This window comes from Rattus norvegicus, chromosome 1 (genome assembly GCF_021556685.1).
Source record: "Rattus norvegicus strain SHRSP/BbbUtx chromosome 1, alternate assembly SHRSP_T2T, whole genome shotgun sequence".
NCBI classification, from domain to species: Eukaryota; Metazoa; Chordata; class Mammalia; order Rodentia; family Muridae; genus Rattus; species Rattus norvegicus.
The window spans coordinates 267,772,284-267,799,534 of NC_141534.1; the positions used below are offsets into that span (position 1 = coordinate 267,772,284).

At 43.4% G+C, this 27,251-nt stretch overlaps 3 protein-coding genes across 43 annotated transcripts in view; 2 read left to right on the plus strand and 1 right to left on the minus strand.

Moving 5' to 3' along the window:
• Positions 1-3,326, plus strand: part of Acsl5 (acyl-CoA synthetase long-chain family member 5) — a 47,067-nt gene extending 43,741 nt beyond the window's left edge. For all 9 annotated transcript variants that reach the window (XM_087596137.1, NM_053607.2, XM_087596129.1 and 6 more), the window contains 5 exon segments: positions 313-456; positions 936-1,037; positions 1,499-1,570; positions 2,044-2,190; positions 3,055-3,326. In XM_087596137.1, coding sequence (XP_087452263.1) covers positions 313-456; positions 936-1,037; positions 1,499-1,570; positions 2,044-2,184 — 459 coding nt within the window. In that variant the 3' untranslated portion in view covers positions 2,185-2,190; positions 3,055-3,326.
• On the minus strand, positions 363-22,874 carry Zdhhc6 (zDHHC palmitoyltransferase 6). Of its 10 annotated transcripts, none has more exons than XM_087575495.1 (11): positions 22,634-22,874; positions 21,173-21,642; positions 20,115-20,203; positions 18,593-18,752; positions 16,552-16,713; positions 15,298-15,351; positions 10,134-10,301; positions 9,523-9,564; positions 8,550-8,695; positions 8,417-8,463; positions 363-4,601 (listed from the first exon to the last, which is right to left on the minus strand). In XM_087575495.1, the coding sequence occupies exons 2-11, from the start codon at positions 21,437-21,439 to the stop codon at positions 4,543-4,545; spliced, it is 1,194 nt and encodes a 397-aa protein (XP_087431621.1). In that variant the 5' UTR covers positions 21,440-21,642; positions 22,634-22,874; the 3' UTR covers positions 363-4,542. The 10 variants fall into 10 exon arrangements, with proteins under 10 accessions (XP_087431621.1, XP_087431610.1, XP_087431644.1 ...); XM_087575484.1 differs by having other exon boundaries at positions 20,115-20,206; XM_087575518.1 differs by having other exon boundaries at positions 20,115-20,206; positions 22,417-22,874.
• A 258-nt stretch (positions 22,875-23,132) lies between these two features.
• Positions 23,133-27,251, plus strand: part of Vti1a (vesicle transport through interaction with t-SNAREs 1A) — a 307,420-nt gene continuing 303,301 nt past the window's right edge. For 23 of the 24 annotated variants that reach the window (XR_015639359.1, XR_015639357.1, XR_015639362.1 and 20 more), the window contains exon 1: positions 23,133-23,383. Coding sequence is in view for 21 of the 24 variants with exons in the window: in XM_087587681.1 (XP_087443807.1) it covers positions 23,290-23,383 (94 nt within the window). In the remaining 3 variants the exon portion in view is untranslated. The remainder of the gene's footprint in view (positions 23,384-27,251) is intronic. The other variant, NM_023101.1, reaches the window with a different exon arrangement.

The following is a 27,251-nucleotide window of genomic DNA, read 5'->3' on the forward strand; positions in this document are numbered from 1 at the left end:
AAGGAAGAGATAACCCCTCTTCTTCTCAAAGAGTTCTCGAGATGGGGTAGTTGGAAATAAGTTATTAGAAATTGGGGGTTGCAGAATGCCTCCACTGAATGAGGCCGTCATTTGCATAGCCCAGGAGGTCCCCTGGGGCTTTCCCTGAAGCTTGGTGCTTGGCACAGGCTTCTTGGAAGCTACTTCTCCTTTTTCCAAAACCAAGAGAAACACAGAAATCTCCAGAGGACCTAGTTTTAAATAAGGACAACACCAGTGGCCTTCTTATTTCCAAGGCTTCAAAACTCTCATGCTTTTATCTGCCTCATATAGAATGGAACTCTGAAAATCATTGACCGGAAGAAGAATATTTTCAAATTGGCACAAGGAGAATACATCGCTCCAGAGAAGATTGAAAATGTTTATTCCAGGAGCAGACCAATATTGCAAGTTTTTGTCCATGGGGAGAGCTTACGGGTAATATACCAGTTTTATGACCTATATTGGTTCTCATAGACATAAAAGGTATTAGTATAGGTGGGTTCAGATAAGATGCCCCAGCTTACAAAACTAACTACAAAACTACATTCCAAGTCATAAGCATCCAGGAAATATTTTGGAATTAAAACAAACTGTTTTAAGAGGTAGCTTTTATCTCACACGGCTTTCTGCTTGGGGCTCTTAGTGTCTACTCTGAGTAGCTTTTCTGACACAAAACTCTTCCTTATATGCTGCTTAAACTGGTCCTTTGGGGGGTTAGGTACAGCAAGTTTCATCATGGATCGGGTATAGGGATTCGATTCTTTAAGCTTAATGACAACTGCTTCTTTTTGAGGAATCAGGTTTGGGTAGAATATCTTTGCAGTGGTGTGCAGAGTGGGACACTGTATGGTGAAGAACTGAGTATCAGATTAGTCTGAAGGTCTGATTGGTTACAACCCACTTCCTTCCCACAGTCATTCCTGATAGGAGTGGTGGTTCCTGACCCAGAGTCACTTCCCTCATTTGCAGCCAAGATCGGGGTAAAGGGATCCTTTGAAGAACTATGCCAAAACCAGGTAAGCCTGGCTCAAAATGTTCTCCAAGGAAGCATGATTGAGAACACTTGCTCTCCAGGTAGACATGACTAAGAGCGCTCTCCAGCTGTGGCACCTCTGGGTTCTCCGAGCCTCCTCTCTGCAGGAACTCTTCCTGCTTCTGTGGCAGGTAACTGCACTTGATAGTTTTATTAGAATGAAAGAGAGAATGTAGAGTCTAAAACTTTTTTTTTTTTTAAGGAGTAACATGTTGCTTGTGAGAGAAAACAGAATATACAGGAATGGAAAATGCCTTTAGGCAGAATCCGTTAGCCCCTAGGTTTGCCTTTCCTTTTCCTTGTTTCCTTTGGGAAATGCATAAAGTCTATATCCTTCAACATAATTTTGTATCTCGACTTTATCCAGATCTTTCAGGTATTTTTGAGTTGGTTCTTGCTTAGCCTTTCATTTAAACCTCCATGCTGTGTTGTTTTATGTTTCAGTGTGTAAAGAAAGCCATTTTAGAAGATTTGCAGAAAGTTGGGAAAGAAGGTGGCCTTAAATCCTTTGAGCAGGTATGTACTGCTGATATCATTCTGGTCCCTCAAGTACCGGAGTATTATGTACAGCTCCCACTTACACTGGTTACGAACCTTTAACTACCAAGGGCACAACACAGTTTACGTTAATGGATTCTGTTCCCCCTGCCGTTTACTATTCATTCTCTGTACTCCACAAATGTCAAGTATAGCTCAGTTGGTAGCGTGCTTGCCTAGCATGCATGGCTTCAATCAATCTCCAGGGTCACATTACCTCGATACGGTAGGACATACTTGTGATCTCAGGGATGGGTGGGAAGGGAAGGATCAGAAGTTCAAGATCAACCTTAGCCATATAGCAAGTTGGAGATCAGCCTGGACAACAGAAGACCTGATCTCAGACTGCACATAAGTCTGTGTCTTTACTATCCCATCGCACAGCTTCTTTGCTTTGCAGTTTATCGCTTTGCAGACAAAGTGCCAACCATTGACGTGTGCTCGCCTTCCAGGTCAAGAGCATCTTTGTGCATCCGGAGCCGTTCTCAATTGAAAACGGGCTTCTGACACCGACACTGAAAGCCAAACGAGTGGAGCTTGCCAAGTTCTTCCAGACACAAATCAAGAGCCTCTATGAGAGCATCGAAGAGTAACTTAAGGTACGGCTCTGAGACCTGCCTGCCTACTCTGCTGCCTCGCACAAGTATGGCCTAAAATCTATCCCATGTTTCGTCTTTTCGTCATACCTGTTTTATCTGTTGTGCTCTCACACTGTAGGATACTTACAATGTGAGAGCCTTGCCCAGAATAAAAGGCCCTCTTCCCAGCTTAGACATCTTGGACATTTTAGAGCTTAGGGCTGCTTTATCACCATGCTGTTCTTCAGGTCTGTTTGTTCCGTGTCACTTTCTCACGTTTGCCATGCCAGCACTATCTTGGTTAGTGATCAGCAGTGCTAGGGTCCCAGGGGTCCTGTAGGTGTAACCTGTTTTATAAAACAGGCAGTTCAGCACTTCATGAGGTCTCTAGTACAGTGGTTATCAAGCTTCCTAATGCTATGACCCTTTAATATATTAAAGCTATATTAAACTATAGTTCATGTTGTAGTGACCCCAACCATAAAGTTATTTCATTGCCACTTTATAACTGTAATTTTATCACTCATGAATTATAATGTAAAAATATTTGAGATGTAAGATCACTGATGGGACTCCAAAGGGGTCATGACCCACAGGTTGAGAACCATTGATTTAACAGATTAAGTTATAATTCACGTTTTTCAGTTCTCCATGAAACTGCTACTTAGAATTTTAATCTATCACCATACTAATTGTATTTATGAGACAAATTTCTATGTACTTATGTGTACATAAAAGTTTATGCAACGAAGGAACAAGGCCAAGTGTAACAAAGCTGAGTCTCCGGTTCGACTCCGGGTTGGATGTTAGACTGTAGCAGACAGGCGCAGACGGGAATGCTCTTCTACCGTGTTAGCTGCGGTTCTGACACTCTGTTCTCTACAGTTGCTGAGCTGGAAGCGGTGGGGGACGAAGCGGAAACTATGTCCAGCGAACTTTTCCAGTAAATGAAGCAATCACTAAAGGACTGTCCTGAGTTGGGAGCAAAGCAACGTGGACGAGCTCGATGTGACGCCTGCACTGCAGGCGTCTTCTGTGATGGAAGCTCTGGATCTTTCTCCTTGGACTTCAGTCCCTGCAGTATTTTGCTGCCAGATAGCATGTGGTGCCTCTACCTGTAAATGTCAGATCTTTGAAATAAACTATTACAGATATTAGGCTGTGTCTGTAGTTTTCTGAACTGTGATGAGAATTAGCATCAAAAAAGTCACGTGAAACATCAGGGGGATTTTAAACTTGGGCTGAACACAAGAGCTATCTGGTTTGAAAATGATGATGAGGCACTTCTCTCGGCTGCCTGAATTATAGTCTCGTAGCCAAGTGTAGTGACACATACCCACAACTACGACATTTAGGTCAGGGCAAGAGCACTGCAGGTTTGAGGCTGGGTTACTGAGAACCTGCATCACAATTAAATAACCTCTGCCCAGGATTGTCACAAACCTGGGAGCTACTGGAGTAAACTGATAGAACAGCTATTCTTACCCTACTCCCAGGTCTGAGCACTAAGCCTTTAAGCCAGGCCCACATTCTAAATAAGTTTACTTTTCTTCTTTACCAGCTCTGCTGCATGTTGATCTCGTTCACCTTTTCTTTTTCCCTTTGAGACAGGGTCTCACTAGAAACCCGACTGGTATGGAGCTTTTGGCATATGTAGACCGGACTGGCCTCTAACCCCACACTCCCACCAACTTCTACCCCCGCAGCGCTGAGATGAAAGGTGTGAGCCACCAGGCCTGGCTATTGTACTACTTTGACTTGTATTCCTTTCTGGTGCTAACTGGATCAAGAATATTTATTGTTTTCCCACACCCTGAGTTCAGCAAGGCTGAAACAATGTACAAAGGAAACACAGGACTAAGTTCTAGGGTGCTTGGTGGTTTAGTGCCTTCTCATCTCTGACTTCCCCTCACTCCAGCTGACCCGAATGGCTGCCTCCCTGGTCTTGAACCATGTGAGGCCATGCCAGTGTGCACGCTTGTTCTTCCTGTTTAGAATGTAGACGCTTCCCACAGGCACATGCCTTGTCTCTTATCTGCTTTGTCAACTCAAGAGCGTCCGCCTTCAGAAACAACTGTGTCTGACTCCATGCTTGCTTCTTGCTGAGCACCGAGGTGCCCACCTCTTCCTCTTCTCTACTGTGGGTTTGGCTGCCCCAGAGACCCTAATTCCCTCACGCACGAATGAAGGGATGTGAGCAGCAGACTCAAGTCCAGCGAGGGAGACTCCTCCTGCAGCTCTGCTGTGGAGAGCTCGCCTGTGAGTTTAGTCCTAGAACTTGCACACGCTTCAGGTTTTGATAAAGTAGACAGAGGCAGCCACAGTGATCAGCACCAGATGTAAAGCTGTCAAGTCAATGTAGCAGTGAGAGGCTCAGATACTGAACTGAATGTCAAAGCTCATGATGCACCCAGCAGCAGGGCAGTGTTTTCCTAAGGACATTAGAGAAACCTTTTCACTCAGAAAACAAAACAAACAAACCACCATCACCACCACCACCAAAAACAGTAAAACCCTGACAAACTAAAAAAAAAATGCTTTTCAGTGAAAACTATAATTTACAGAACATCCATTGACCTTTATTGAATTTGACAAAATTTGCATTATTAAAAGTAACAAAATTTGAGTTTACACTGAATCTGACAGGTTTTACAGTCTCTAGATTATGGAGGAAATGTCAACTGAGGAAGAAACAGAATAAGCACATGCAAGATGCTCCTGTCCAGGTGGGAATCAGACCTGCAGGTGAAGTCACAGGTGCAGCAGACAGAAAGGGCAGCTGGCTTACTTGGCTGGAATGGCCTTCCTTTAGTAGGAAGAAGTGGGAAGATGGCAGGACTTCAAAGGCATATGCAGAATGGCTTCTGTTTCAAAATGGTAATAAAAATTTCTGAAGTCATGGCACGAGGGCATCTTTGAGGAAAATACCTTAGGCATAGTAGGCTTGTTGCATAATTCTCAGGTACTATGTGTGGATTTTCAAGTAATGAAGACGTAATGATCTCACTTTAACCGTGGCTATCTGTTCTTCTTCTCGCCCTCTGGGGCTGGATCTGACTCTCCATCACAGGGGCACTTTTCTACACAGTTTCTAGGAAACCACCCTCTTATTCTTGAAGTACCTGAGGGAGAAAGTGATGCCACAGTGAAGCAGGCGGCAGGACCAGGTGACATCACCAGGAGCAAGTTCTACTGCTTCAAGTGAAGAAAAGTTGTTAAGATTTCCTGCTGTCCTCTCAGTAGCTCTCAGACACAGGCCAGGGAAAGGTTTCCAAATGCTTCTACCAAGCTAGGAAATGGGAACTATCTAGTTGCTATCCCATCAACTAGGAGGGTGCTAGTGTGGTCTAGACAGTGCCTAAATGGGTCTGCGGTTACATAGTATGTGGCGATGGCTCTGGCTACCATTACAGTGCATTTCTTCCTAAAGTCTCTGCAGTTCCTTCTTAAGTCTTCTTGTTTTCTTACTTTTTTTGGGAAGAGTTTTGCTATGTAGTTCAGGTTCTCTTATGAACCTATGATCTCCTGAATACTGGGATTACAGTCATCTGCTCCTAGCCTATAGATTTCTATACCAAAACACTTAAGCTGTCATATGGGGTAGATTTATGACTAATCCCAAGTATTTTCTTTCTTTAAGAACATCCCAGGTTGGGATTGGGGATTTAGCTCAGTGGTAGAGCACTTGCCTGGCAAGCTCAAGGCCCTGAGTTCGGTCCCCAGCTCCAAAAAAAAAAAAAAAAAAAAAAAAAAGAACATCCCAGGTTGAGGTTGATGTTTAATATTTCAACCTTAGCTTTAAAAGGCAATGTGAGTATGACACAGGGGTTGGGGTGGGGAGTTGGACCAATTCTGCCGTTCCCAGCCAGTCTCTCCCTATCTGCAGCTTGGGCTGTGAGCAGGTGGCTTTTGCATAGTAGTTCACTGATAACCAAAAGACGGTTCCTGCCTAAAACATCTATCAGAATTTATTTGATTAAGTTTAAAAATCAGATACAGAGTAATGAGTTTTCTCATGATAACGGTTCTTCCATTCCGTCCTCATCTTCCCCCTAATCCCTACGACTGGTGACTGGTCCTTCCTAATAACGTGTGTTTTCATGTCATGTCTGTATCCAATCGCCTCTCATTTAAAAACTATTTTACCCTCTCTAGTTTAAGCATACCCAAACCACCGTTTACACATGAAAGCTTGTAGTAGTCATCTGAGCCTCGCACTGTGTGTGCACTGTGTGTGCTCTACACATTCATCTGCTGGTGGATATCTAGGCTGGTTTTTTCCTTAGTGGTTATTGTGAATATTTCATCAGTGAATCGTTATGTGAGCCTTTCCCTTCACTTTGCACTTTCGACATCTTGACTGAGTTCTTCTCTGGCCAAGACTATTTAGGGCTCTCCATGCATCTTGTGTTTGGGTGTCCATTTCTTTCTCTCAGTTTGTGAAACTTCATAACTTCATTGACTACACTGTCTGTGAAATTAGACTGTCTCCTAATTTTAGTCTGTTTTCTTAGTTTCTTGAATGCACTGCAGAGGTTTTGGAAGTGTTTGTCTGGCTGTTTTGTTTTTATGTTTGAGTGTACCACTCAAGCCATTCGTCCCTAACCGTGTTCTGCCTGGGTTTTGCTAACACCTTTCTTTCTTTCTTTCCACTGTTTCTCTCTAGTAACATTCTCATCTAGGCTCTGAACTGGTTTCCTTGCTGCCCTCACCTGCTCTCCAGTCTTTACATAGGCAATGATCCTTTTAGGAGGTGGGACTCCTCACCATCCTAGCTATCTCTGTAGCTTTGGTTTCTGGGATTGAGAAGCTGTGAACTTGGGTAGGTGTCCTCCAGTTGTTGTCTGAGGTTTTTACATTTTTGTGTTCTGTGTGTCTGTTGGGACAAACGTGTCCTCTGTTGGCTGCTCCCTTTCCCTCTGCTCACTTCTCCTTAGTTTCCTTTGATGTGGGATTTCCTGGTTAGTGTCTTCACTTCAGTAACAGATGTAAAGACAGCAATGTCAGTGCTGATCTGCACTGGGAAGACACATGCAGACTTCAACTGTGCCCATTGTGGGGCCTGAGCCAGCAGCACTGGGTTCTGAATGGGGAAAATGTAAGCTGTCAGTTTTAGATTAAGAGTGTCAGTAAGTAGGCAAGGGAGAGGGAATGGGAAGGAAGGGAGAGAATGAGTAAATCAGGGATCAAAGTGTTTGCTCTGGAGGTAAGAGAAGCAGCAGGACACCGAGGACGAAGGAAGCATCAGGCAAGACTCAGCTGGCAGACGCAGCCCAACAATGATGCGCAGAAGCAGAGATCAAACTGAACAGAAAATAGTGGAAAGAGCTAAGGAAGAAACAAGGCCGTAAGCCTTGGCCAACAGTTCTTCCTGGCTGTCTTTCATAGCAGTCTGCAGACAGGGCTGCTAGTCTCAAATTTCAAACAAATTCAGTGACCTCTTCCTGACGAGAGGCATTTCTGTGGGGAAGCTCACTTCCTGATGGAATCCCCAGGCCTTAGGCCACTCCCTGTGCTCCACATCAGTTATAGGTTGGGTTTGTGGAATTGTTTTTTTGCATTGCAAGGCTTCCTGCGATGAGGTTCTAAGCAAGGGTGGATCTCTTTTTCTTGACAGACATGCCTGCCAGAAGACATGTGCCTCACAGTGCAGTGTCAGAGCTCATGTTTCCCTTAGTAACTCTGGGTGCCCATGAAGAACCGCAGCTTCCTGCACCACACTCTGTCTCCACAGTCTGTCGTATCTAGGGCTATCTCTCTACAGACTATAGCTCCACCTCTCTGCGCTGTGTTCAGGTGCCTGCTAATTTGCCCTATTACCCACAGATGCCTGTGGGGAGCGTATGTGCAATACAAAGACTTGGTGATAGCTATTCTATCTAAACCTGATAACTGTAAGTGCTGCAGAGATGTGTAAGAAGCATCCTTGTGAGGACTGGAGAGATGGCTCAGCGGTTAGAGCACCGACTGCTCTTCCAGAGGTTCTGAGTTCAATTCCCAGCAACCACATGGTGGCTCACAACCATCCCTAATGAGATCTGATGCCCTCTTGTAGCATGCAAGCATACATGCAGGGAGAACATTGTATACATAATAAAGAAATAAATCTTTAAAAAAAAAGAAGCATTCTTGTATGTCTACATAGTTCCCTAATACTTTTTACATGCGATTATGCATAAATTATTCTTACAAACTTGAGTTATTGCTAACAGTCAGATACTTTAAACATACCCTTCCACTTCCATACCTTCTATGAAGGAATCATCAAGAATTTTGTCTCCATACAACCAGTATCTGAAATATTTAAAAGGTTAAGTTAAATATTTTTGAAGTTAATGCCACTTTTCTTATTGAAAAAACGGAACATTCCCACCTCTTACCGTAACCCTCGGGTTGCTAAGACGAGCTCCCCTTTCTGCAGCTGAATCCGAGGCTCCTCAGTGCAGGGGCTTGTGAAGAAGGTTCTGACTCCTCGGTTCAAAGGGCAACAGGCACCATTATAGTCTTCTACGACCTTATAGCGGACCTGCCATCAGCGGTCAGGAGAACAATCTCAGTACTTACCATATTCTGAGCTCTTTCAAGCTTGAATAAAGAAAATTAAGTTTAGATCCCACCAATTTCCAATTAGGGTGGGATGTTTCTTGTTCTTGGGCTTCTCTGACCTGTCTTTTCAAGCACAGCTCTGCTGTGAATAAGATCTGTGTCCAGGAGATTAACTCTCTGTAATGATGGAAGGACCTGCATGTCTCTCTGGTCTTGAATGGGTTGCTAACTAGACACTTGCAGCTAGGGTACTTACAGTGTGGCCGGCACAAACAGGACCTTGATCTTTATTGTATTGATTTTTAATTTAGACCCCTTTGGGCACAGAGGCGTCATCACTATGTGACTGTGTGGTTGTAAGTGTGGTTTCATCAGCCCACTAAAGGCATTTTTCTAGGCCAGCAGAGTACACTGACTGAATGCCTTAGACACCTCAAGCTTAAATAAAGCATTTTAAAGAAAACAAGTCAACGGTTTCAGCTGGGTATGGTACCACATGTCTTTGATCCGAGCACTCCAGAGGCAGAGGAAGGTGGCTGACTTTGAGACCATCACAGATGCACAGTGAGACAGTCTCAAAATAGTGAGTTGCATCACAGTTCAACAGACATAAGGAAGTCCTGATCCTTGGTGTCCACATGGTAGGAGGTTCCCACAATACTCTCTGTGCTATACATGTATGCACAATAGATAATCATACTAAGAAAGAAAGATTATTTAATAAACCCCAACTGTTTTAAGCTACACAGAAACACAGTGCCCAACGGAGTAAACAGGAATCAGTACCACTGCAAATAAACCACTTACACTTCTGACTCTCTTGTCTGCTTTTTGTTTCAACTGCTCTATCTGTTTGGAAGACATAAAAGGAAAAAGATTAAGTCCAGAACAGCCTCTCCCCTTCCATCAGAGTATCCCAAGCCACAGTTTCTAGCACTTCTTATGTGTCGAGCCACAGTCTGGGATGGAGCCTTCTCAGAATCTGCTCTCTCAGGTCTTCACCTCCATGTACTTTTAAGAGCGCTCACATGGCTCCAGGGTAAGGAGGCACAGCGTCCGTCCCCTCAGTGCTGCTAGGCTGAGTCTCGGGGATTTTTCTAATGGACAATCTACACAACTCATTATTAATTATTAATGAGTCTACTAAAGTTTTCCCCTTTAGTCAGAAACCACTAATAGAACTGATTAGACACAGTGGGAAATATGGGGCTGGACTTTATGACAGCAGTCTAGAATGTTCAGGGGAGAGTTGACTAAAGGCAGGTCATGATGCTGAGAGTCCCTGTGGATATTAGAGTCATTTTGACATATGGAAAGCTCGAGCACTAACGACAGGACTACAGACTCTCAGGAAGCTGTGGGAGTTAACAGAATAACCACAATGGAGAGAGGAAGACCTTTTAAACAGAACTACTCACTGTTAGGCTGTACTGGTGACAGCCCTCTCGTATTGGCCACTCAAGTCCATCTCCTTCAGGGACTCCCGACCATGTAAACACCTGCTTCAAGTTCTTCCATTTACTTCCCATATCGTAAGGGAACACGAAGACTTCATCCAGCTGGTAATACTGGATCCGATCTTTAGCCTGTGGAAAACAAAGGTGTAAAACGGCAGCTGCGTCAGCCTGCAGTGGCTCTCACCAATACATTACTGAGAGTACTAACTCTTGAAATTAGTATTACTCATAGAAACCTGTTATTGTTAGACTATTAGGAGTGCTAAAGGAAATACAATTTTATCACAGTTTAGAGGAATTTAACTAAACTTTTTTGTCATACCCCAGAAAGTACCTGATAGGATATATCTTAGGAACAAGCATTCCAAATGTTTATTGTTTTAAGATTAATTTATCTATTATACATAAGTACACTGTAGCTGTCATCAGACACACCAGAAGAGGGCATTAGATCGCATTACAGATGGTTGTGAGCCACCATGAGGTTGTTGGGAATTGAACTCAGAACCTCTGGAAGAGCAGTCAGTGCTTTTAACCACTGAGCCATCTCTCCAGCCCCTAAATGTTTATAAAAGAATTAGCTAACTGTGTCCTATGCAGAAACCCCTCAGTGCTTATGGTTGTTTCACAGCACAAGAGAGTACAGGTAAAAGGAAGCGATGCCGTTAACAGACTCAGGAGAAAGAATGGCTTACGGTTGGCCAATGGCCATGAAGTTAATAAGGAGGCACTGTCTTACACAGAACCTTTTCAAACTTTGTGAAGGAGTTTCCTGGTTCTGTGTCATCACACACACACACACACACACACACACACACACACACACACACACACACACACACACACTCTGTTTCTTCCATTTCAGGTGCAGATTCCAGTGGCACAGCTTCCAGCCTAGGCATTTAAACGGATGGCTTTCTCTGGACATAAACTAGCTTTGAATGTCTATAATTCTGCTGTCACCTAGTGGTACAAACGTGCATTATTTAATTTGAAACCAAGTATAGACCTGTGCAAACACAGTCAACATTAGTGTCTGGTTATCTTATACATTTTTTGAGAATTTTATTTCCTTATTTGAAGTTTTGTCAGTGACAAAGTGGCAGTTTTAATAACTTATAGATTAACATGGTTTTATACAGGGCTGTTGCTGTAAAATTAAAATAAATGCTGTCTTTTATCCCGCACTAGATCTGGCACCGCAGTGCCTCAAAATATCTGGTAGATATCTTCATCTCAGTCAGTAAAGCTTCTCACCCGCTTTGTTCTATCCCATATCACACTGCCGATGGCTACTCTTTGAGCCTGGCAACAATCTCTCTACTCATCTAGTTCCCAAGGCAGGCTGTCTCCAGGTACCACACTCTCTCTTGAATTCAATTAGATCGCCACAAGAAAGAACACACAGCACAATAACCTCTGATCCAATTGATAAGATATAATTGCCCACCTAGACATACAAAGCCCTGTACACATCTATCCCTTAAGAATATTCATAACAACCTGTAAATGTGCAGAGAGGAATCTTAACATCAGCCTCTATGGTCTCTCAGTGGCTTCTTCCTCTCTCGTGGCAGTCCCCTCCTCTCTCTAAAACTTTTCTCCCTCCCATCCTTCCTTCCTGTCCAATGACAGGCCTTGTTCTATCCTGTACCTTCACCTGCACTGTGCAATGACATCGTCCTACACAGGGTCATGATCTTTAGCAAAACAAAACATAAATGTCAGAATATTATGCTTACCAAAAATGATATTATGAAATATTTGTTTATTAAGGGACAGAATTTTATGCCAAAGTTTCTTGTATATACAGTAATATGTGTGTTAGCTATTTATGGAAACAACAGTTAAAGTATAAAATGATGCCCAGTGATGGGTGCACTCTGAGAAGACACGGCTATACGACTGTCTCTTGCTACTGTCCTTTCTCATGTTGGTCTCCCTACACTCCTCATTGACTTGGCTTGGTGTGAGTGGACACTGGGACACCCTCACTGGCTACAGCCTGGTTTGATACTTCCTGGGCATTAGCTCACTCTGTTGGGCAAATTTCCTGCAAACCAACATGATGAATGAAACATGAAAATCCTTGAGATAATGTCATTTAGATGAATTCATGACTTTATGAATTTACTAACTGATTTAAGTATTTTTAGGAAGTTAGCCTGTTTTAAATAAATTTGGTAAGTTAGGGTAGTTGACAGAAAGTTTAAAGTTAGAATCAAGAATAGGGCGTGACTGGCAAGAGCTGCATGAGTTAGAAAAAGGGGCACAGTGAGCTTTCATGCTTTAGCATGTGACTGTAGTAGAAAGAAAATTAGGCCTGGGACAAGTTAGTGACCAAAGAAAGCATTCAGTCTAGGTTGGGCCGGAGTTCCTTGATCTTGTCATCTAGGGATGTGGTAACAGGGTTTTAAAGAGGAAGATTCTATTATGAGTATACGAACAGAGAACAGATTAGTCAGCTTAGCTGATCAAGACTTCAAAACTAAGACGTAAGACAAATGGCCTGCTCCCTAGTAAATACAGAGCACCTTGTTGTCAGCCAAGCACAGGGAAAGGCTTGCTACTGTAGACTTGGCTTGTTTAAACAATGCCAATTAGTGACAAAAGAATTATTGCTTTGGGGTTATAAGGAGCTTGTGGAGAAAACATAGAAGAAAATGTTTAGTTAGGTATAAGTTTCAAAACAGGAATACATAACCATTAATCCTGTTGTAATTTCTTCTTGTGTAATGATTTTAATGTTTTAAAATATGTTTTATGGTTATTGTTTTTAGAAAACGAGTAACTTGTGCTATGAGGTAATTTTCTTCTTACATATAAAACTTTGTCTTAGGGGATATAAATGGACTGAAGGAAAAAAAGTTGTTGGAGCTTTGCTCTTAACAGACTCATTTACATACATACTTATATACATATATACATACGTACATACATACATAATGTGTATGTGTCTATCTGTCTGAGTATGTGTGAAGTTGCTAGAACCTGCTTTTACTTCATCCACTGCATGTTTGTCTGCTTTTCCCTTTCCCATAATCACTGGCTGCTGCCCTCATCTGAATTGCCGTCAGCTGCTATTAGCACTGACTCCTGCTGCTCTTTGACAATATGAACTTACTGAATTTTATAAATTCACCTCCACCCGAATAGTTGAGAGTAATCCCCCCTTCCTCTCTTTTTTTAATAAATGAAAGTTTCAGTGATCGACGTACAGCTCAGTGCTAAGGGATATGCTTGGCCAAATGATATCAGACTCTTCGAGATGGATTAAATTTCAAAACCAAAATATAAGCTACTTTTTATGGATAAAAAAGGTAAGGACAGCAGTAGTTTACAAAAACAGTGAGGACACGGCATTGCCCAAGAGAAGCACTCAATAGAGTAGGTTATTCTTAACACCACACACTAGAGCAAACAGACACATGGCATTCTCACAGGACAAGGCAGCAGAGCACTCAGCTGACAGTAAGCGACGGTTCCTTGGGAGAAATAAAACCCAAACTGTATCCTGAGGGGGAAAATTAGATAGAGGACAAAAACCATGGAAAAGATGTAGGAATGAGCTGGGAGAATGAGAGGAGGCAGCGGGGGAGAGGCTGGAGAAAGAGACAGGAGGACACTCAAAACAGCTATGGCAGCTCAACAGGGCTCAGGAAGGACAAACTTCTCATAACGGTCCCGATATTTGCAATGGTAGGTAACTACTAGGAGCCTAGAAGGCAGTGAGTGACACAACACTGTGTCAGTGTCAGACTCTGTCCACAGACTCTGCCAATAGACTTATGACCAAGATACCTGTGACCCCAGCACACTGGAGGCTGAGGCAGGTCTGAGCTGGAGGGAAAACCATAGCTCAAGAATAACAGTAAACAAACAATACTGCATGTCCACACAACACTACAGTTTTCTTATCTTTATTCCCTAAACAATAAGTAATAATTATTCGGATCATGCACTAGGCAGGGTTCTCTAGAGGAACAGAACTTGGCTATGTGGTGAATATGGTTTCAAACGTAAAGTTAGAATCGCACCACGACAGGCAAACAACTGAAGGGGTCTGAGTACAGATGAAGGGAATTCAGGCTTTCAGTGAAAAGGAGAATTTTGGAAAACTTGTGTTCACTGCCAGGATTCTCACTGCTTACCCATAATCAAAGAAACTCTCATTTTAATATCAAAGTTTTATATGTTGTTTATAAGTAATTAAATCTAAATGCTATGAATTTTAATATAAAAGAACAGAAAGGTCACTGAAAGAGATGTTCCTTATTGGTCTGGGGGAGTCTCAGTGACAGACTTGCTAAACAAACATGAGATTCTGAGTTTCATCTACAGCCCTGGGATGTGTGTGAGGCAATCACTTGTCAAGTTTTAATGTAAAATTAATTATCTATTGTAGTCTAAAATGACCATCAAAATACTCCAGACTTTCCCACTTACTAAATCTGAATAAAGCTGGTCTTTCCACAGAAATGCCAACCAAAGTAAAATGTCTCAACAGATCGAATGCAAAAGTAGGTGTGAGACTCTGTTTTCTGTTAAATCAGATTGAAGAGATTTGAAAAAATCTATAAAATGAGGTCACTTGCCCTATTTAGCTATCAAAAATAATTACTTTTTACAAAGTGTTGTACTAACATAGTGGGCTGTCTTTACATTTTTTATTTTACAGTTTTTTTTCACTTAGAAAAGGTGGAAATCATCTGTAAGCACAGCATGCACACAAGCTCACTAGTGAACTTGGCAATTTGGTGGGAACGTGAATCAAACAACGCTGAGGGCACAGGCTGTGGGAAGTGCTGCTCTAGGGTAAAATGCAGACTGGCTGCCGGACTTTCACTTACCATTGTTTTGCCCATGCAGACACTAACCACACCGGGCCCAGTTTGGCTTTTGAGAACAGATAAACCCAAGAGTTCTGACAAGGTGCATGTTACAGGCCCAAATTAATACTTCAGCTGCTTTGGCTCACTCTGTGGGAGCTTACTACAGTGGAGGATGTCCCAGTGCTCCCCTTGTTCCCCTTTCCTGTGGCCTGCCAGGGACCCAGGGTCACATCCCAGCATCAGCAAGTTACCTAATCAGTACTTTATATTGTAGGAACAATTATTAAATTTACCTTCTCTTCGATCCATGATTCAATAGAAGTTTTGTTTCTGAGAATAATTTTTATCTGGAAACGAAATGATAGTGAAGTTTATCAATATTACTTTGGTTTATTTCTGATCATTAATGTAGCACGTAATATTAATAAACAATTCATGCTATCATTGGCTACACTCTAGTAATGTGGTCTCCCTGCCCTCATGGTCCCCTTGCTGTGGAACCCGCTCACATTCCCAGCCCTCTGCTCCCTGTGGTTAGCTGTCACAAATCCCCATAACCCAGTAAAATAAAAACTCTAGAGGCTTGTAATTTATCAGATTTATATCAGTAAATTGTCAACCCACAAAACGCCCACACAATGAACTTAGAGTCAATTGATAGTGATACAAGTTGCCACCTAGATTGGACAAATGGTCCCACATTACTCTATCCCTTCTATGACGTCCATAGCTACCTGTGGCTATTTCAAGCCACATGGATTGGGCTCCTCCTCTGCTTCCTCTGTCTTCTCTGCCCTTCTGCCCTCTCTGTCCCACCTCTAAAACTCTCAGCTTCCCTTCTTTTTCCACTGCCCAATCACAGGGTCTAGCCTTGTCTTGTGCCTGCCCTCACCTGCATAGATAGCAATCCACATATCTCTATGCCAAATTCATCATGTCCATCCAAAGCACAGCTGAGTCCCAGTGACACAAAAGTGAGTGACACAGGTTACACCTGCCTTACTCTCTTTACCATGACTAAGTCCATGCGTGAAAGATTTTACATCAAGATCTTATCTTTTTTAAATTAATGCCCTTAATTATAAGCATTTGGAAAAAAATGCAATCTCTGTGCATTCCCTCAGGAGCCTCGTTTTCATTACTATTCATGCGTACTAAGGACACGAATGGGTGACCATGGGTGAGTCCCTTAACCTTTTCAACACTCACTCATTTATCTGTAAGGAAGAGAGGACTACATTCTTCTGTGGAGCCCCTTTGGGGAAGTTAGAACATCATGAGCAATTGGAGGGTGAGAGCAGATTTCTCAACAATGAAGACAGACTTGTACCAGGGTGTATTTTCACATCTTGCGTTCAGTGGCTACATATTCTGGCAAAATCACTTCAAAAGGACCTTCTGTACATAGGTGATAAACTAATAGCCTACAGATAAGCAAAAGTACTTTCTCCCCTGTACTCAGTCTTTACATGCAGGTTACGTCTTTCTTTTTGTAATCAGGCCCAATAACACGGCAGCTTCCAGATGGAGGTGGGTAAGGACTTTACCTGTATGAAAAACAACATCCCAACAGCTATGGTTGTTCCCAGAGCTAATCCCAAGGCAAACAAGGTGGCAGCAAACGCAGCCAATCCAAAAGGAACAATTGGAGGAGGGTCTCTCCTGGCTGCACTCATGTCAATCTTGACTGTGTTCCACCCGAAGGAGAGCTGCAAGCAGAAACAATAAAGTGAAATGCGTGTCAAGGCAAGCACTGTTGAGAAGTGTGACTTAAACCCTACGAGCAGAGCTAGCGAGATGGCTCAGAGGATAATGCACTTCTGACACAGGTATCAAGACTGAGCTCTGATCTCCAGCATTCACAGAAATGTTCCACTGGCATGGTGGCCCTCCTGTCCTTCCAGGGTCTGGAGGGACAACACGGGGAATTCCCAGGGAAAGCTGCTAGCCATACCAAGACTAGGTCTTATAATCTTATCTCCACTCCTAAGTTCAACTGAGAGATCCTGCCTCAGTGGAAAAAGTGTGGAGCCATCAAGAAAGACTCCTGACGTCAGCCTTGGACTTCCACATCCATGCACCACCCCCTTCCCACATGCACCCAAACACGTGAACATGCATGCACACAGGTAGACTACCCACAGGGAAAAAATAACTCCAACAAAAAACCCCCAACATGACCAAAAAGATAATAATGACACGTTGTCAAGGCAACTGTAGCAAACAGCAGTTTTTCTTTTTTGTTCTTAAAGATTAGTTTATTTATTCTGAGTACACTGTAGCTGTCTACACCAGAAGAGGGCATCGGATCCCATTACGGATGGTTGTGAGCCACCATGTGGTTGCTGGGATTTGAACTCAGGTCCTCTGGAAGAGCAGTCAGTGTTCTTAACTGCTGAGCCATCTCTCCAGCCCCAAACAGCAGTTTCTAATAAACACTTGGCTCTTCCTGACATGGGCAGTGTCTTTCTTACTGAAGTGTGAGGAATCAAACCTACACCTCACACACCTGAACAAGAGCTCCAACACTGAGCTGTGGCTGTCCACTGTTTGTTATTCTTCAATTTAGTTTTGGTTGTTTCCTCACAAGAGTCAGTTTGACCCCGCAAACGTGAAGTCATAAACAAGGGAACACTGTGCCCCTACTGTCAATTTACAGTAATCTCCACAGCAGCGACCCATCGTGCTCCGTGGCAGTGTTCCAGAGCTGGCACAAGGCTGGATACGACCCTGCAGGTGTGTAGGGCCTGGTCTGTACAATGTTCTAAAGCAGTAGTTCTTAACCAGTGGTGTGAACCCTTTGGAGGTCACGTCAGGTATCCTACCTATTAAATATTTACATGAAAAACTTATAAAAGTAGCAAAATTATAACTTATGAGGTAGTAACAAAGTGATTTTATGGCTGTGGGTTAGCGAAACATCGAATGTAGTTGCTAACATTAAATTCCCATTCCTCGACATTGGAATATTAGCACTGCTGTGCTAGGACTAACTGAAAACCATGAACTGGCTAAAGACACACGACTGACCTCCGTGAAGGACATGGACTGCCCAGCTTTTTGTGCACCTACTGGGCCTGTGTCCTTCCTTTACTGCCGAGCCTATTTAGGGAATTTTTTAATGTGTACGACCTGACTTTTATCTCATGCTTAGTGCTCAGAAGTCAACTCAAAGTGTTTCTGGGTTAATGGGTTATTTTTACAAGTGTGCTTGTTCCATGGACCAAATGAGCAAAGGAACGTCCATCTGCTGCAGAGAGACCCTGAACAGAACGAGAAGGGAAGTGCCATGTCTCTTCTAGTTCTACTCTAGACTCACCATAAGCACTAAGAGAGAAATGTAGTAAACCGTGGATAAGGGGAAAGGATACGCAGAAATCTCACTGGAGCAGAGGGGTGCGTTTCCAGAATAAAATAGTCTGCCCTCGGTTTCCAAGCTTACGGGCTTTTTGAAAGGAGGAACTGAGAGACAGCAAGTAAAGCTGCTGTACCAGCTAAGTCCCAGCAGTGCCACCTCCACAGGGACCCCGTCAATGGCCTTGGTTACGTCCCTGTCAGGAGGGAATGTCTGAGGCCGGTCTCACCCACCCGGTTATAGAGCTGTGTGTACATGGTCATCACAAAGATGAAAGCAGCATGGGTGCAGCCCAGAGGGGCCAGCAGCAGGAAGAGTGTGAAGGACGCATGGTTCTGGTGACCACAGCAGTTATTGATCCAGGGACAGTGGTGGTCCATCTTCATTACACATCTAGTGAGAGAAATGCAGTTGAGCAGAAAGCAGAGGATCTGGTCCACTTTAGCTCTAGTCTTAAGAAGATCAGGCAAATAAGAGTTCAGTACGTGCAAGGGTCCCAGGGACGTTAATTCTCATAAAGCAGACACATCTTTATGTCCTTTTCAGGTTATAGATGGTGAGTTCTTTAAAATTCTAAATAGCACAAGAGTGAGCTTCTAAAGCACACATGTCTGCTGCAAGTAAACCAAAGGAGGAAGCTCGGCTGTCACTCACTCCCTAGGCTCAGACTGAGGGGCAGCCCACACATGACTCAGAGAATGATTCTAAAGCTCCCCAGTCACAACTGCAGCTTCCTTCCCTTCTCACAACATGTGTTAGAAACAGAGCTTCTGGCCCACACCAACCCCAGCCCCGAGGTGGTAAGGGAAGCAGCCTCACGTACTTCTGCTCTGTCTCTTTGCTAAAGAAAAAGTTCTAGCAACAAACCAGATTTTGGTTCAGATTTAGATTTCCTAAATTTCGTATTAATCAACAGATGTTGCTGATAGCCAGGCCCTGGTATATTTTGCATTTTTATAGTGATTCAGTTTCTTCTTACTAAACTTTGATAACATGTATGAATGAATCTGAGAAAACACAGTCTAATTCAGACTCAAAATAATTCTGAAGCTAGTCACCATTGCAATCAATGAATGCAACTAATTCTGGCACAGCGAAGAAGAAAAACTAAAACCGTAACTTTTAATTTGCTGTTAGAAGTAAAAGGTTTATCTATTTTTCTAGAAAAAAATCTCTTCCTTCTAATAAAAGAATAAAATGATCTGTGTTGATATTTAAATGCAAACTAATCTTAAAGACAAGTGTTCTGACACTACTTCCCAGAAGGTGAAGGCCTTGCTGTGCTGGCTGGTTTTTGTTAACTTGACCCAAGCCAACACACACTGGGAAAGGATTCCCAAGGGACCGCCTCCACCAGACCAGTAGGTGGGGGATTACCTAGGTGGGGGATTACCTTGGCCACGGACTGACTGGAAGGGGCCCAGCCCACCACGGGTAGTACCACCTACAACTAGGTAAGCCTGGGCTGCCTAAAGAATCGGTAGCTGAGTAAGCCAGAAGAGCAAGTCTCTAGACAGCACTCCTCAGTTTCTGCCTCAAGCTCCTGCCTTGGCTTTCCTTGACAATGACTGTAACCTGAAGCCAAACAAAGCTTTGCTCCCCCACAGTGCTTTTGGTCAGTGTCTCATCCCAGCAACAGAGAAGTAACTAGGACGGTTCTAGGGAACAAAAAATGGTTTCTACTGTCATGACAGAAATACAACGAAAAGAGGAGAAACCAAGTGGATCAGGCCCAGAAAAAGAAAAGTCACGCACCTGTTACACTTTCTGCAATGATGTGAACGTGGTGCCTTGTACGCTTGGCAGACTTTACAATACTGGAGATACATGCTATCCTGAGGATTCTCCTTGACAGAAAAGGAGGCATGTCAGTTACTCGATCCTAAATGGTAACAGTCAGGCTAGAGCGCTCTACACTTCTTTACAGTTGAAGGGGAAGGGGTCAGTAACTTGCATTTTCAATGCCTGCATTTGCACTAACACATTTTAAGCGATAAAACTGCAAGGGCGGCTTCATTCTACAGATTTCTCAGAGATTATTTTTCTTTTCTTTTCTACACACTCAACCCAAATCTGGTGTCAGTTTGTTCTACGTAAGGAGACTTAAATCTCCCACTCTTAGTGGGAGTTGTGTTAGATAACCTGACTGGTATTGTAGAGTGAAGTATGGGTTGGCACTTTCTGACCTTTCTCCCCCCTTGTCACCTTTCCTCTCTGGTGTCATTTTAGGAACTCCCTAACTGGTCGTTATCTTTCATCTAGATCTCTGTCTTATCAAAATAAACAAGTCTCCCAGAAAGCCCTCTGATAGGGCTGCTTTGCCTAAAACATCCAGACATCCCTGTGGTGCCAAGCAGCTCCCATGATTCTCAGCTAGTTGCTACCCCCCCTCCCCTTTTTTTCAGTCACCCAAGGCTCTTCATTTTCTTGATATGTGTTCCAACATGTTCTCAGCCTGAGCCATGTTCTCCCTTTCTTCTTCTCTGAAAACTTGCTACATTGGCCAGGTGGGTCTAACTCACAAGATGACAAGCCTCTGCCTCCCCAGTGTGGAGATTAAGGTATGGACCACCACACACATCCTTTAAATACTATCCCCCAAACCTCCAAAGAACAAGTGTTCAGTTGATTTGGAAATAGCTAACATAGATTACTATTTTGAAATAGACATAAGTTCTATAAGTCATCATCAGTAAGTGGAGTACACCAGTGTTTTGTAGGACAAAGGCTGATTAGGTAAAAGGTGGAATTATAATGGTAAACTAAATATAAAACTGTGCAATGATCATTGCCAAAATGGATCTTTTTCTTACCGGTTTCCAGCCCCGGGGGACGAAGCCAGGACCAGCAAACATGGCATTGAAGTAATTATAAAGAATCATGACAGTCCAATTTATCAACATGATGAAATTCACACTTCCTCCAGTTGTATGTAAGGGCCAATACCACAAGACAGAGTCAATCATGGCCATTGTGGAACATATTGCTATAACACCCAGGGCTATTATGGGACCCCAATGACACAGTCTTCTTAAGTCTTGAAGATTTTCAAACTTGATTACTGAGCAGAGCGTGCTCATTTTGGTGAAGAATGACTTCTTTCTTCTAAAGAACTAGAGATTTCCTTTTCCTGTGTACACATTTCTGTGTGCAAAAAGTCCACGCGTGTTCCTGAGCTGTCTGTCATGCCTTTGGATGACGGGGTGTTGATATGGAGTATGCCATTTTCACTGGTGGCCTCCAGATCTCGAGGAGGAGAATCTTGGTTGGTTTGAAACACAGTCTAAAGAAAACAAGATAGTAACATTCCATTTAAAAAGTTCATATGCCATTTCTTTAACTCCAAGAAGCATTGAAACAGCGCGTCAAAAGCACACCGGTGTGGGGGTTCACATCTGACCGAGAACAAAAACAATTACTTTGGATCTATCCAGAATATAGTCCGAGCTTGAAGTGCATGTAAACGGGACATATACAGTTTTACTCCTTTGTTCAAACTGCCAGAAAGGATTGACAACTCCCTTTCTTAGTGGATCGTCTGAGAGAACAAAGGCTTAGGGAGCTGAGAAGCAGGGTCTTATCTAATTATCACTTATCCGATTCTTCCTACAACAGAAGCTGGCTTAGAGAGACTGTGATTAGATCGACCAAGGTCACAAGTAACAGCTGGGCTCAGAATAGAAGCCAAGGCACCAAACTTCTTTTAGGACATTCTAAACTGCCTCCCAAAGAGTTGTGATTTAACTGAGACATGCTCTACACACATAATTCTTTGCATATTAACAAGTGGAAGTTGTTCTCCCAAGCGCCAACATTAGCAATCGATCGGGGTTAAAGGTACAGGTACAAGGGTGAGAGCAAAACGAGAGAGCCGCAAGTGTGCATGCGAAAAATCACGACTGAAGCAGTGCACGAGAACGAGCACAAAGTAGATTTAAGAGAAAGAAAGAAAAAAAAAATCCCTCCGGGGGCGAGGAGGGAGAGGGGAAGAAGGCACGCACAGGGGAATAATTGTAGATGTGAGTTCTGAATGGAGTGAAATGAGCTGGGAAAAGACCTGATACGTGGGTATGACGTATGAGTAACGGATTTCCACGCAGCCGATGCGCCCGCCCGGTGCCTGCCTCAGTTTCTCGCCCATGCAGTAGTAAGGGAGCTCTAGGACCTTCACTCACGATACAAACGTCTTATAAAGCGAGGCTGGGCTTCATATTTTGGGGATGCTGGCCGGATTAGGTTAACAAGAGGGTTGCACCCCCTGCGGTGACTCCCACCTCAGTCTGGTCTCCGGTGCCCGCTCCACGGCCATCGCATTTCCGGAGCGGCCTGGGCTCACCGGAACAGATTTTCTCCTCTTTATAGCTCTGTCATGAGCACATCAGTCCTGAGTAAGCCGAATGCGAAACCTGATGGCGAGAACCGAGCGAGCAACTCCTACCGGCGCGTGTCTGGCTCACGCAGGGGCGTGAGACTCCCGCTCAGGCCCTCCGCGCAAGCTCTGCCAGAGCCACTTCCGGCAGGTGCGCGGCGTCAATCTTCCCTCGGAAAGCCTACGCCTGCAACTTAGAACTTGGGGGAGCACCAGCTTTCCCTAGACGTGCAGTGCGGGGAAGTGTTTTCTGTGATACCCGAGAGCATGCTGGTTTTCGTAGTTATCTTTTTTTTTTAAAAAGGGGAGTCATTGAAAGTGAACTTTTTCCTTAGCTTTACGTTCGAGGATTGAGTGGAAAAGAAAAGGCGCAGGCAGTGCAGTTTCCGGAGGACAGGGACTGTGTAGAGCAACCAGGAAGCGGCTGGGCTGGGAGTTGTCCCGGGTTCCCGCTGAGCTGTTAAAGACTTCTTCCCTGGGTCCCTGCGCCGAGGCCAGGCGCCCTTCGTGAGTCCTGCTCTGAGATAGAACCCGGCTCCGGCCGGCCGTTCCGGAGCTGCCATGTCAGCCGACTTCGAAGGGTACGAGCAGGACTTCGCAGTGCTCACTGCTGAGATCACCAGCAAGATTTCCAGGGTCCCTCGACTCCCTCCCGGTGAGTACCCTGCCCGGCCGGGCGGGGGCGGCCTGGAGAGCCTGGGGCGCGGAACGCTGCCTGGGAATGCTGGTCTCCAGGGCGCGAGGCTGGTGTGGGCGGTGCTGGCGGCCGGGGAGGAATGAGTTCTTGGTTGGTTATGATAGGGACCAAATGTGCTTCAAATGCAAAGTGTCTTCTGCATGGAAACCATTTGGGGGGGGGGTGGTGGTGGTGCCGACTTCCTACCCCACCGCTTTTTAAAGGCTTGTATGACCTTGGAAACATTGCTCTACATCTTGATTTTTTTCTTTTTTCTTTTCTTTTTGTCGTTTGTAAAATATAAGAGTATTCAAAGGAACTGTATGAAGTGTCAAGATTACGGATCAGTAAATGCAGCAGAGTTGTGGTTTTAGTAAATAATACTGTTATCCTTATCCGTGGCACACTAGAGTGACGAGCTAGGATGCCTGAATTCAAATCAAACTCTTGCCACTTACAAGTTGTCTCCTAGGCAAGTTTTCGTTATCCTTCAAAACTTCCTTCTTGGTTCGAGAGAATCGTACCTCTCTCTTAGGGCTGTTGTCAAGATTAACTAATACACATCTGTGAAGCCCTGTGTGTTAGCTCTTGTTAGAATTCATATTTTTCAGACCTCTGCCTTGATTCTGTGTTTCTCATCCTTCTTGGGTATATATATATAACCCAATTTTATATAAAACTTGGTACAGTGCAATTTTGCACACTTTTAAAATTAGCATACCCAGGTATCACTCTATCACTCTCCTTGCTAGGTTGTCAACAGTGTGAAGGTGGGGGCCTTGTCTGATTTTCTTAACATTTCTTTTCTAAGGGCTCAGAATTTTTTTCTTTTTTCTTTCTTTCTTTTTTTTTTTTTTTTTTTTTTTTTTGTGAACAGGTGATTGCAGTGTATCCTGTGACTTGGAATATATCTTGTGTAGTGTTTTAGGGCTTTTCTTTAAGTACAGATTTAACTTGAATAGTTAGTAACAAATTATGAGTTTTATTTACTTATTTTTTGGCTCAGTTTCATTAGGGAAATTGAGTGATCATTGGGCTGCTGAACTTGCCTCTACTTCAGCTCTGGAACATACTGTCTAGAAGAGATGATTCTCATTGGTCTGCAGAATTGTGGGTATCTTCACTTTCTTACCTGATCAGCCCAACCCAAGATGACAGCAGTAACTTCTCTTGAACCTAAGCTGCTCCTCATTCCCTGTCCAGAATTTCCCTTAATCTTTGTTTATAAATGATTTTCTTCCTCGTCCCCATGCCCCCACCCCACCTGTCTTCTGTTACAAGGGATTTTTGCTCCCAGCCTCTGAACCTCCATCCCAGTAACCTCCTCAAGTCCCTCTTAGCTCTGAAGGAGGGGGATGATGTCTGAAAGAGGTTGATGATGTCTAAAAGAGGTTGATGAGTTCAAGGAAGGAAGCAAGGGGAGAGAACCTAGGTAGCACATACCACGAGCTGTGTTGCCTCACAGATTTTTACAAAGTGGGTGATGGCCTCCTGCCTTGATGATACTTCACCTTGCCTGTTCTCTTCAATACCACTTGGCTCCATTGCCCAAGACCATTTTGATTTTGTTGCCCTTGTTGTCTGAGAATCTTGCCTTTGAAATGAGTCCCAGAGCCTCAGACGTTCAGTTGCAGTTGGATTTTGCTTATTTTGAATTTTAATGTGTTTTTTGTTTGTTTCTTTTTTAGCAGAAGAAACATTTTTTTTCTCTCTCTTTTTCTTTTAAATAGTACTGAGAGACTGGGTACAAAGCTGTGAAGACTCTAATAAACTAGATTTTTGTTACAATTGAGTTTTCTTGCCTCTGTGTTTAAAATTCTTGTCACATAGAAGGAAACATTTGAATTATTTAAAAAAAATAAAGATACTGTTATCCCTGTCCTTATATTTAGTGTAATGTGAGACCCACACAGGGCAATCGTTTTTTTTTTCATTTGAAAGGAGATTGTATTGTTGGCACTGTGGGAAAAAAGTATGCTTATTTGAATAATTAAATGACTCTTGAAAATACAGTGGTTTTCCTCTTGATGTGCTTGCTCCCTTTTTAGCCTGCTCCTAATTGATAGAAAAAGATAGTTTTACATGAATTTGTGAACTAACAGGAATTAACAGTATAAGCATGACAAAAGCAGTGTGCTTGCTGTGGGATTATATAGTTACCAGTAATTATATTAATTAACACAATAATTACTGTATAATACCCCACAGCATCAGAGTGGTTGTGTCACTCAGCTGAAAAAGACCTAGAGAGGAGCTGGAATTTATTTGAACTAAAAAGATTAAAAAATTGGAGCAAATTTTAAAGTCAAAGCAGCCCATTCCCCCAGGTAACAGCTTATTTAAGCTGCAGTGCTGGGACTCTGTGGAGTTGAGCCATTCCCTGCTGTGCCTGTGCAGATGCTCAGGAGACTTCCAAAGAGAATGGGAAGAGACAAAAAAGAACGTCCTGAAACTTTATTTTAAAAAGAAACTGATTACTCTGTAATAATTTATCAATTAAAAAAAACTTTGCTCTTGAAGTGTTTGATTCTTTTTTTTTTTTTTTAATTAACTTGAGTATTTCTTATATACATTTCGAGTGTTATTCCCTTTCCCGGTATCCGGGCAAACATCCCCCTCCCCCCTCCCATTCCTTATGGGTGTTCCCCTCCCAACCCTCCCCCCGAAGTGTTTGAATCTTAACTAAGTTTAATGGCCGTGATCTTCAGATGGGTGAGTCCCTTAACACAGTGTGGTTACTGAATTTAAAGATGACTATTCTGTGGGAAAGTCAGGCAAATCGATGAGCCAAGACTATAGCTCACGTTACTTTCCTGAGTTTTGTTGTGATGGGAGTGAATGTCTTAGCAGAAGAAATCGGAGCTTCCATCACAGCAGGCGGGCATCTTGGAGGGTCTTCAGCAGAGTTTCACTTTGCAATTACTTCTTTATCTGCCCACGGTCAATTGTGAATCCCATTAGGGTTACAGTTAGAATGTATCAAAAATGTATCCTGACAGAGCGATCAAGATCAGGCTGCTGGTATTGGACCTGTTTAGGGTCCCACTTCTGCCTAAACTTACTATACATGTAGCTGTGGACAGACTCGTTGACTCTGTAAGCTTGCCTCTTCCTCCTCTAGAGTGGGAAGGAAGGGCGCTCATTTCAGTCTCACCATACTAGGATGCGAATGGAGCACGGCACACCGGCAGAACAAGCTAGCTAGCCCTTGGTAGATGCCCTTATGTTCCTCTGCAGGGCTTCAGTCAGCAGTGGGCAGTGGCTAGGATCCAGCTCTTCAGGCCTGTCATCGAAGTGTCACCTCCCACTTCTTTCATCCTTTCTGTGCCTAAACTAGAGTCTCTTGATGCAAAGCTACGACTGAAGAGAAATGGGCAGTCAGGGCTTTGGGGCACGGAAGTAGAAATGGTATTGAATTCTGGTGATCAAGAGAAGGGAATGGAGGGAGGGAAGTAACAGAGATGCTGCAAAACAGGTATCACCTGGAAGGAGCCCTTGAGTCTAATGGAGTAGCCGGCACACCCTGCAAAGTTTAGGAGACCATTGAAGCTGCCAGATAGACCTTTCAGTTGCTGTATTGGAGAGACAGCTGTCAGCTGCTATGTATAGCCCAGTTATGCGTTATACACAAGTATGTATGCAATTTTAGTCATCTTTGGGTAACAAACACAAATTTGTGTCAAGTGAGCATCTACACACACGTTTCATTTTTACATTTGTACACATCGCCTACACTGTAAACACAGAGGAATCTCGTTCTCTTAGACAGGTTAGTCAGTTTAAGTCATGACTTCATTTTGGATTTGTGGTACTGGGTGTGAGACCTAAGGCCTTATCTCTTGGTAAA

What these genes read in the sequence shown, in the direction of transcription:
- Zdhhc6 (NM_001037652.1), bottom strand. Translation starts at nt 21,439, where the DNA reads ATGAGCACGCTCTGCTCAGTAATCAAGTTTGAAAATCTTCAAGACTTA. An exon ending in CATTGCAGAAAGTGTAACAG is followed by an intron (nt 18,753 to 20,114) that starts GTGCGTGACTTT and finishes TTCTCTCACTAG; the next exon opens with ATGTGTAATGAAGATGGACC. An exon ending in GGATGTTGTTTTTCATACAG is followed by an intron (nt 15,352 to 16,551) that starts GTAAAGTCCTTA and finishes TTTCGTTTCCAG; the next exon opens with ATAAAAATTATTCTCAGAAA.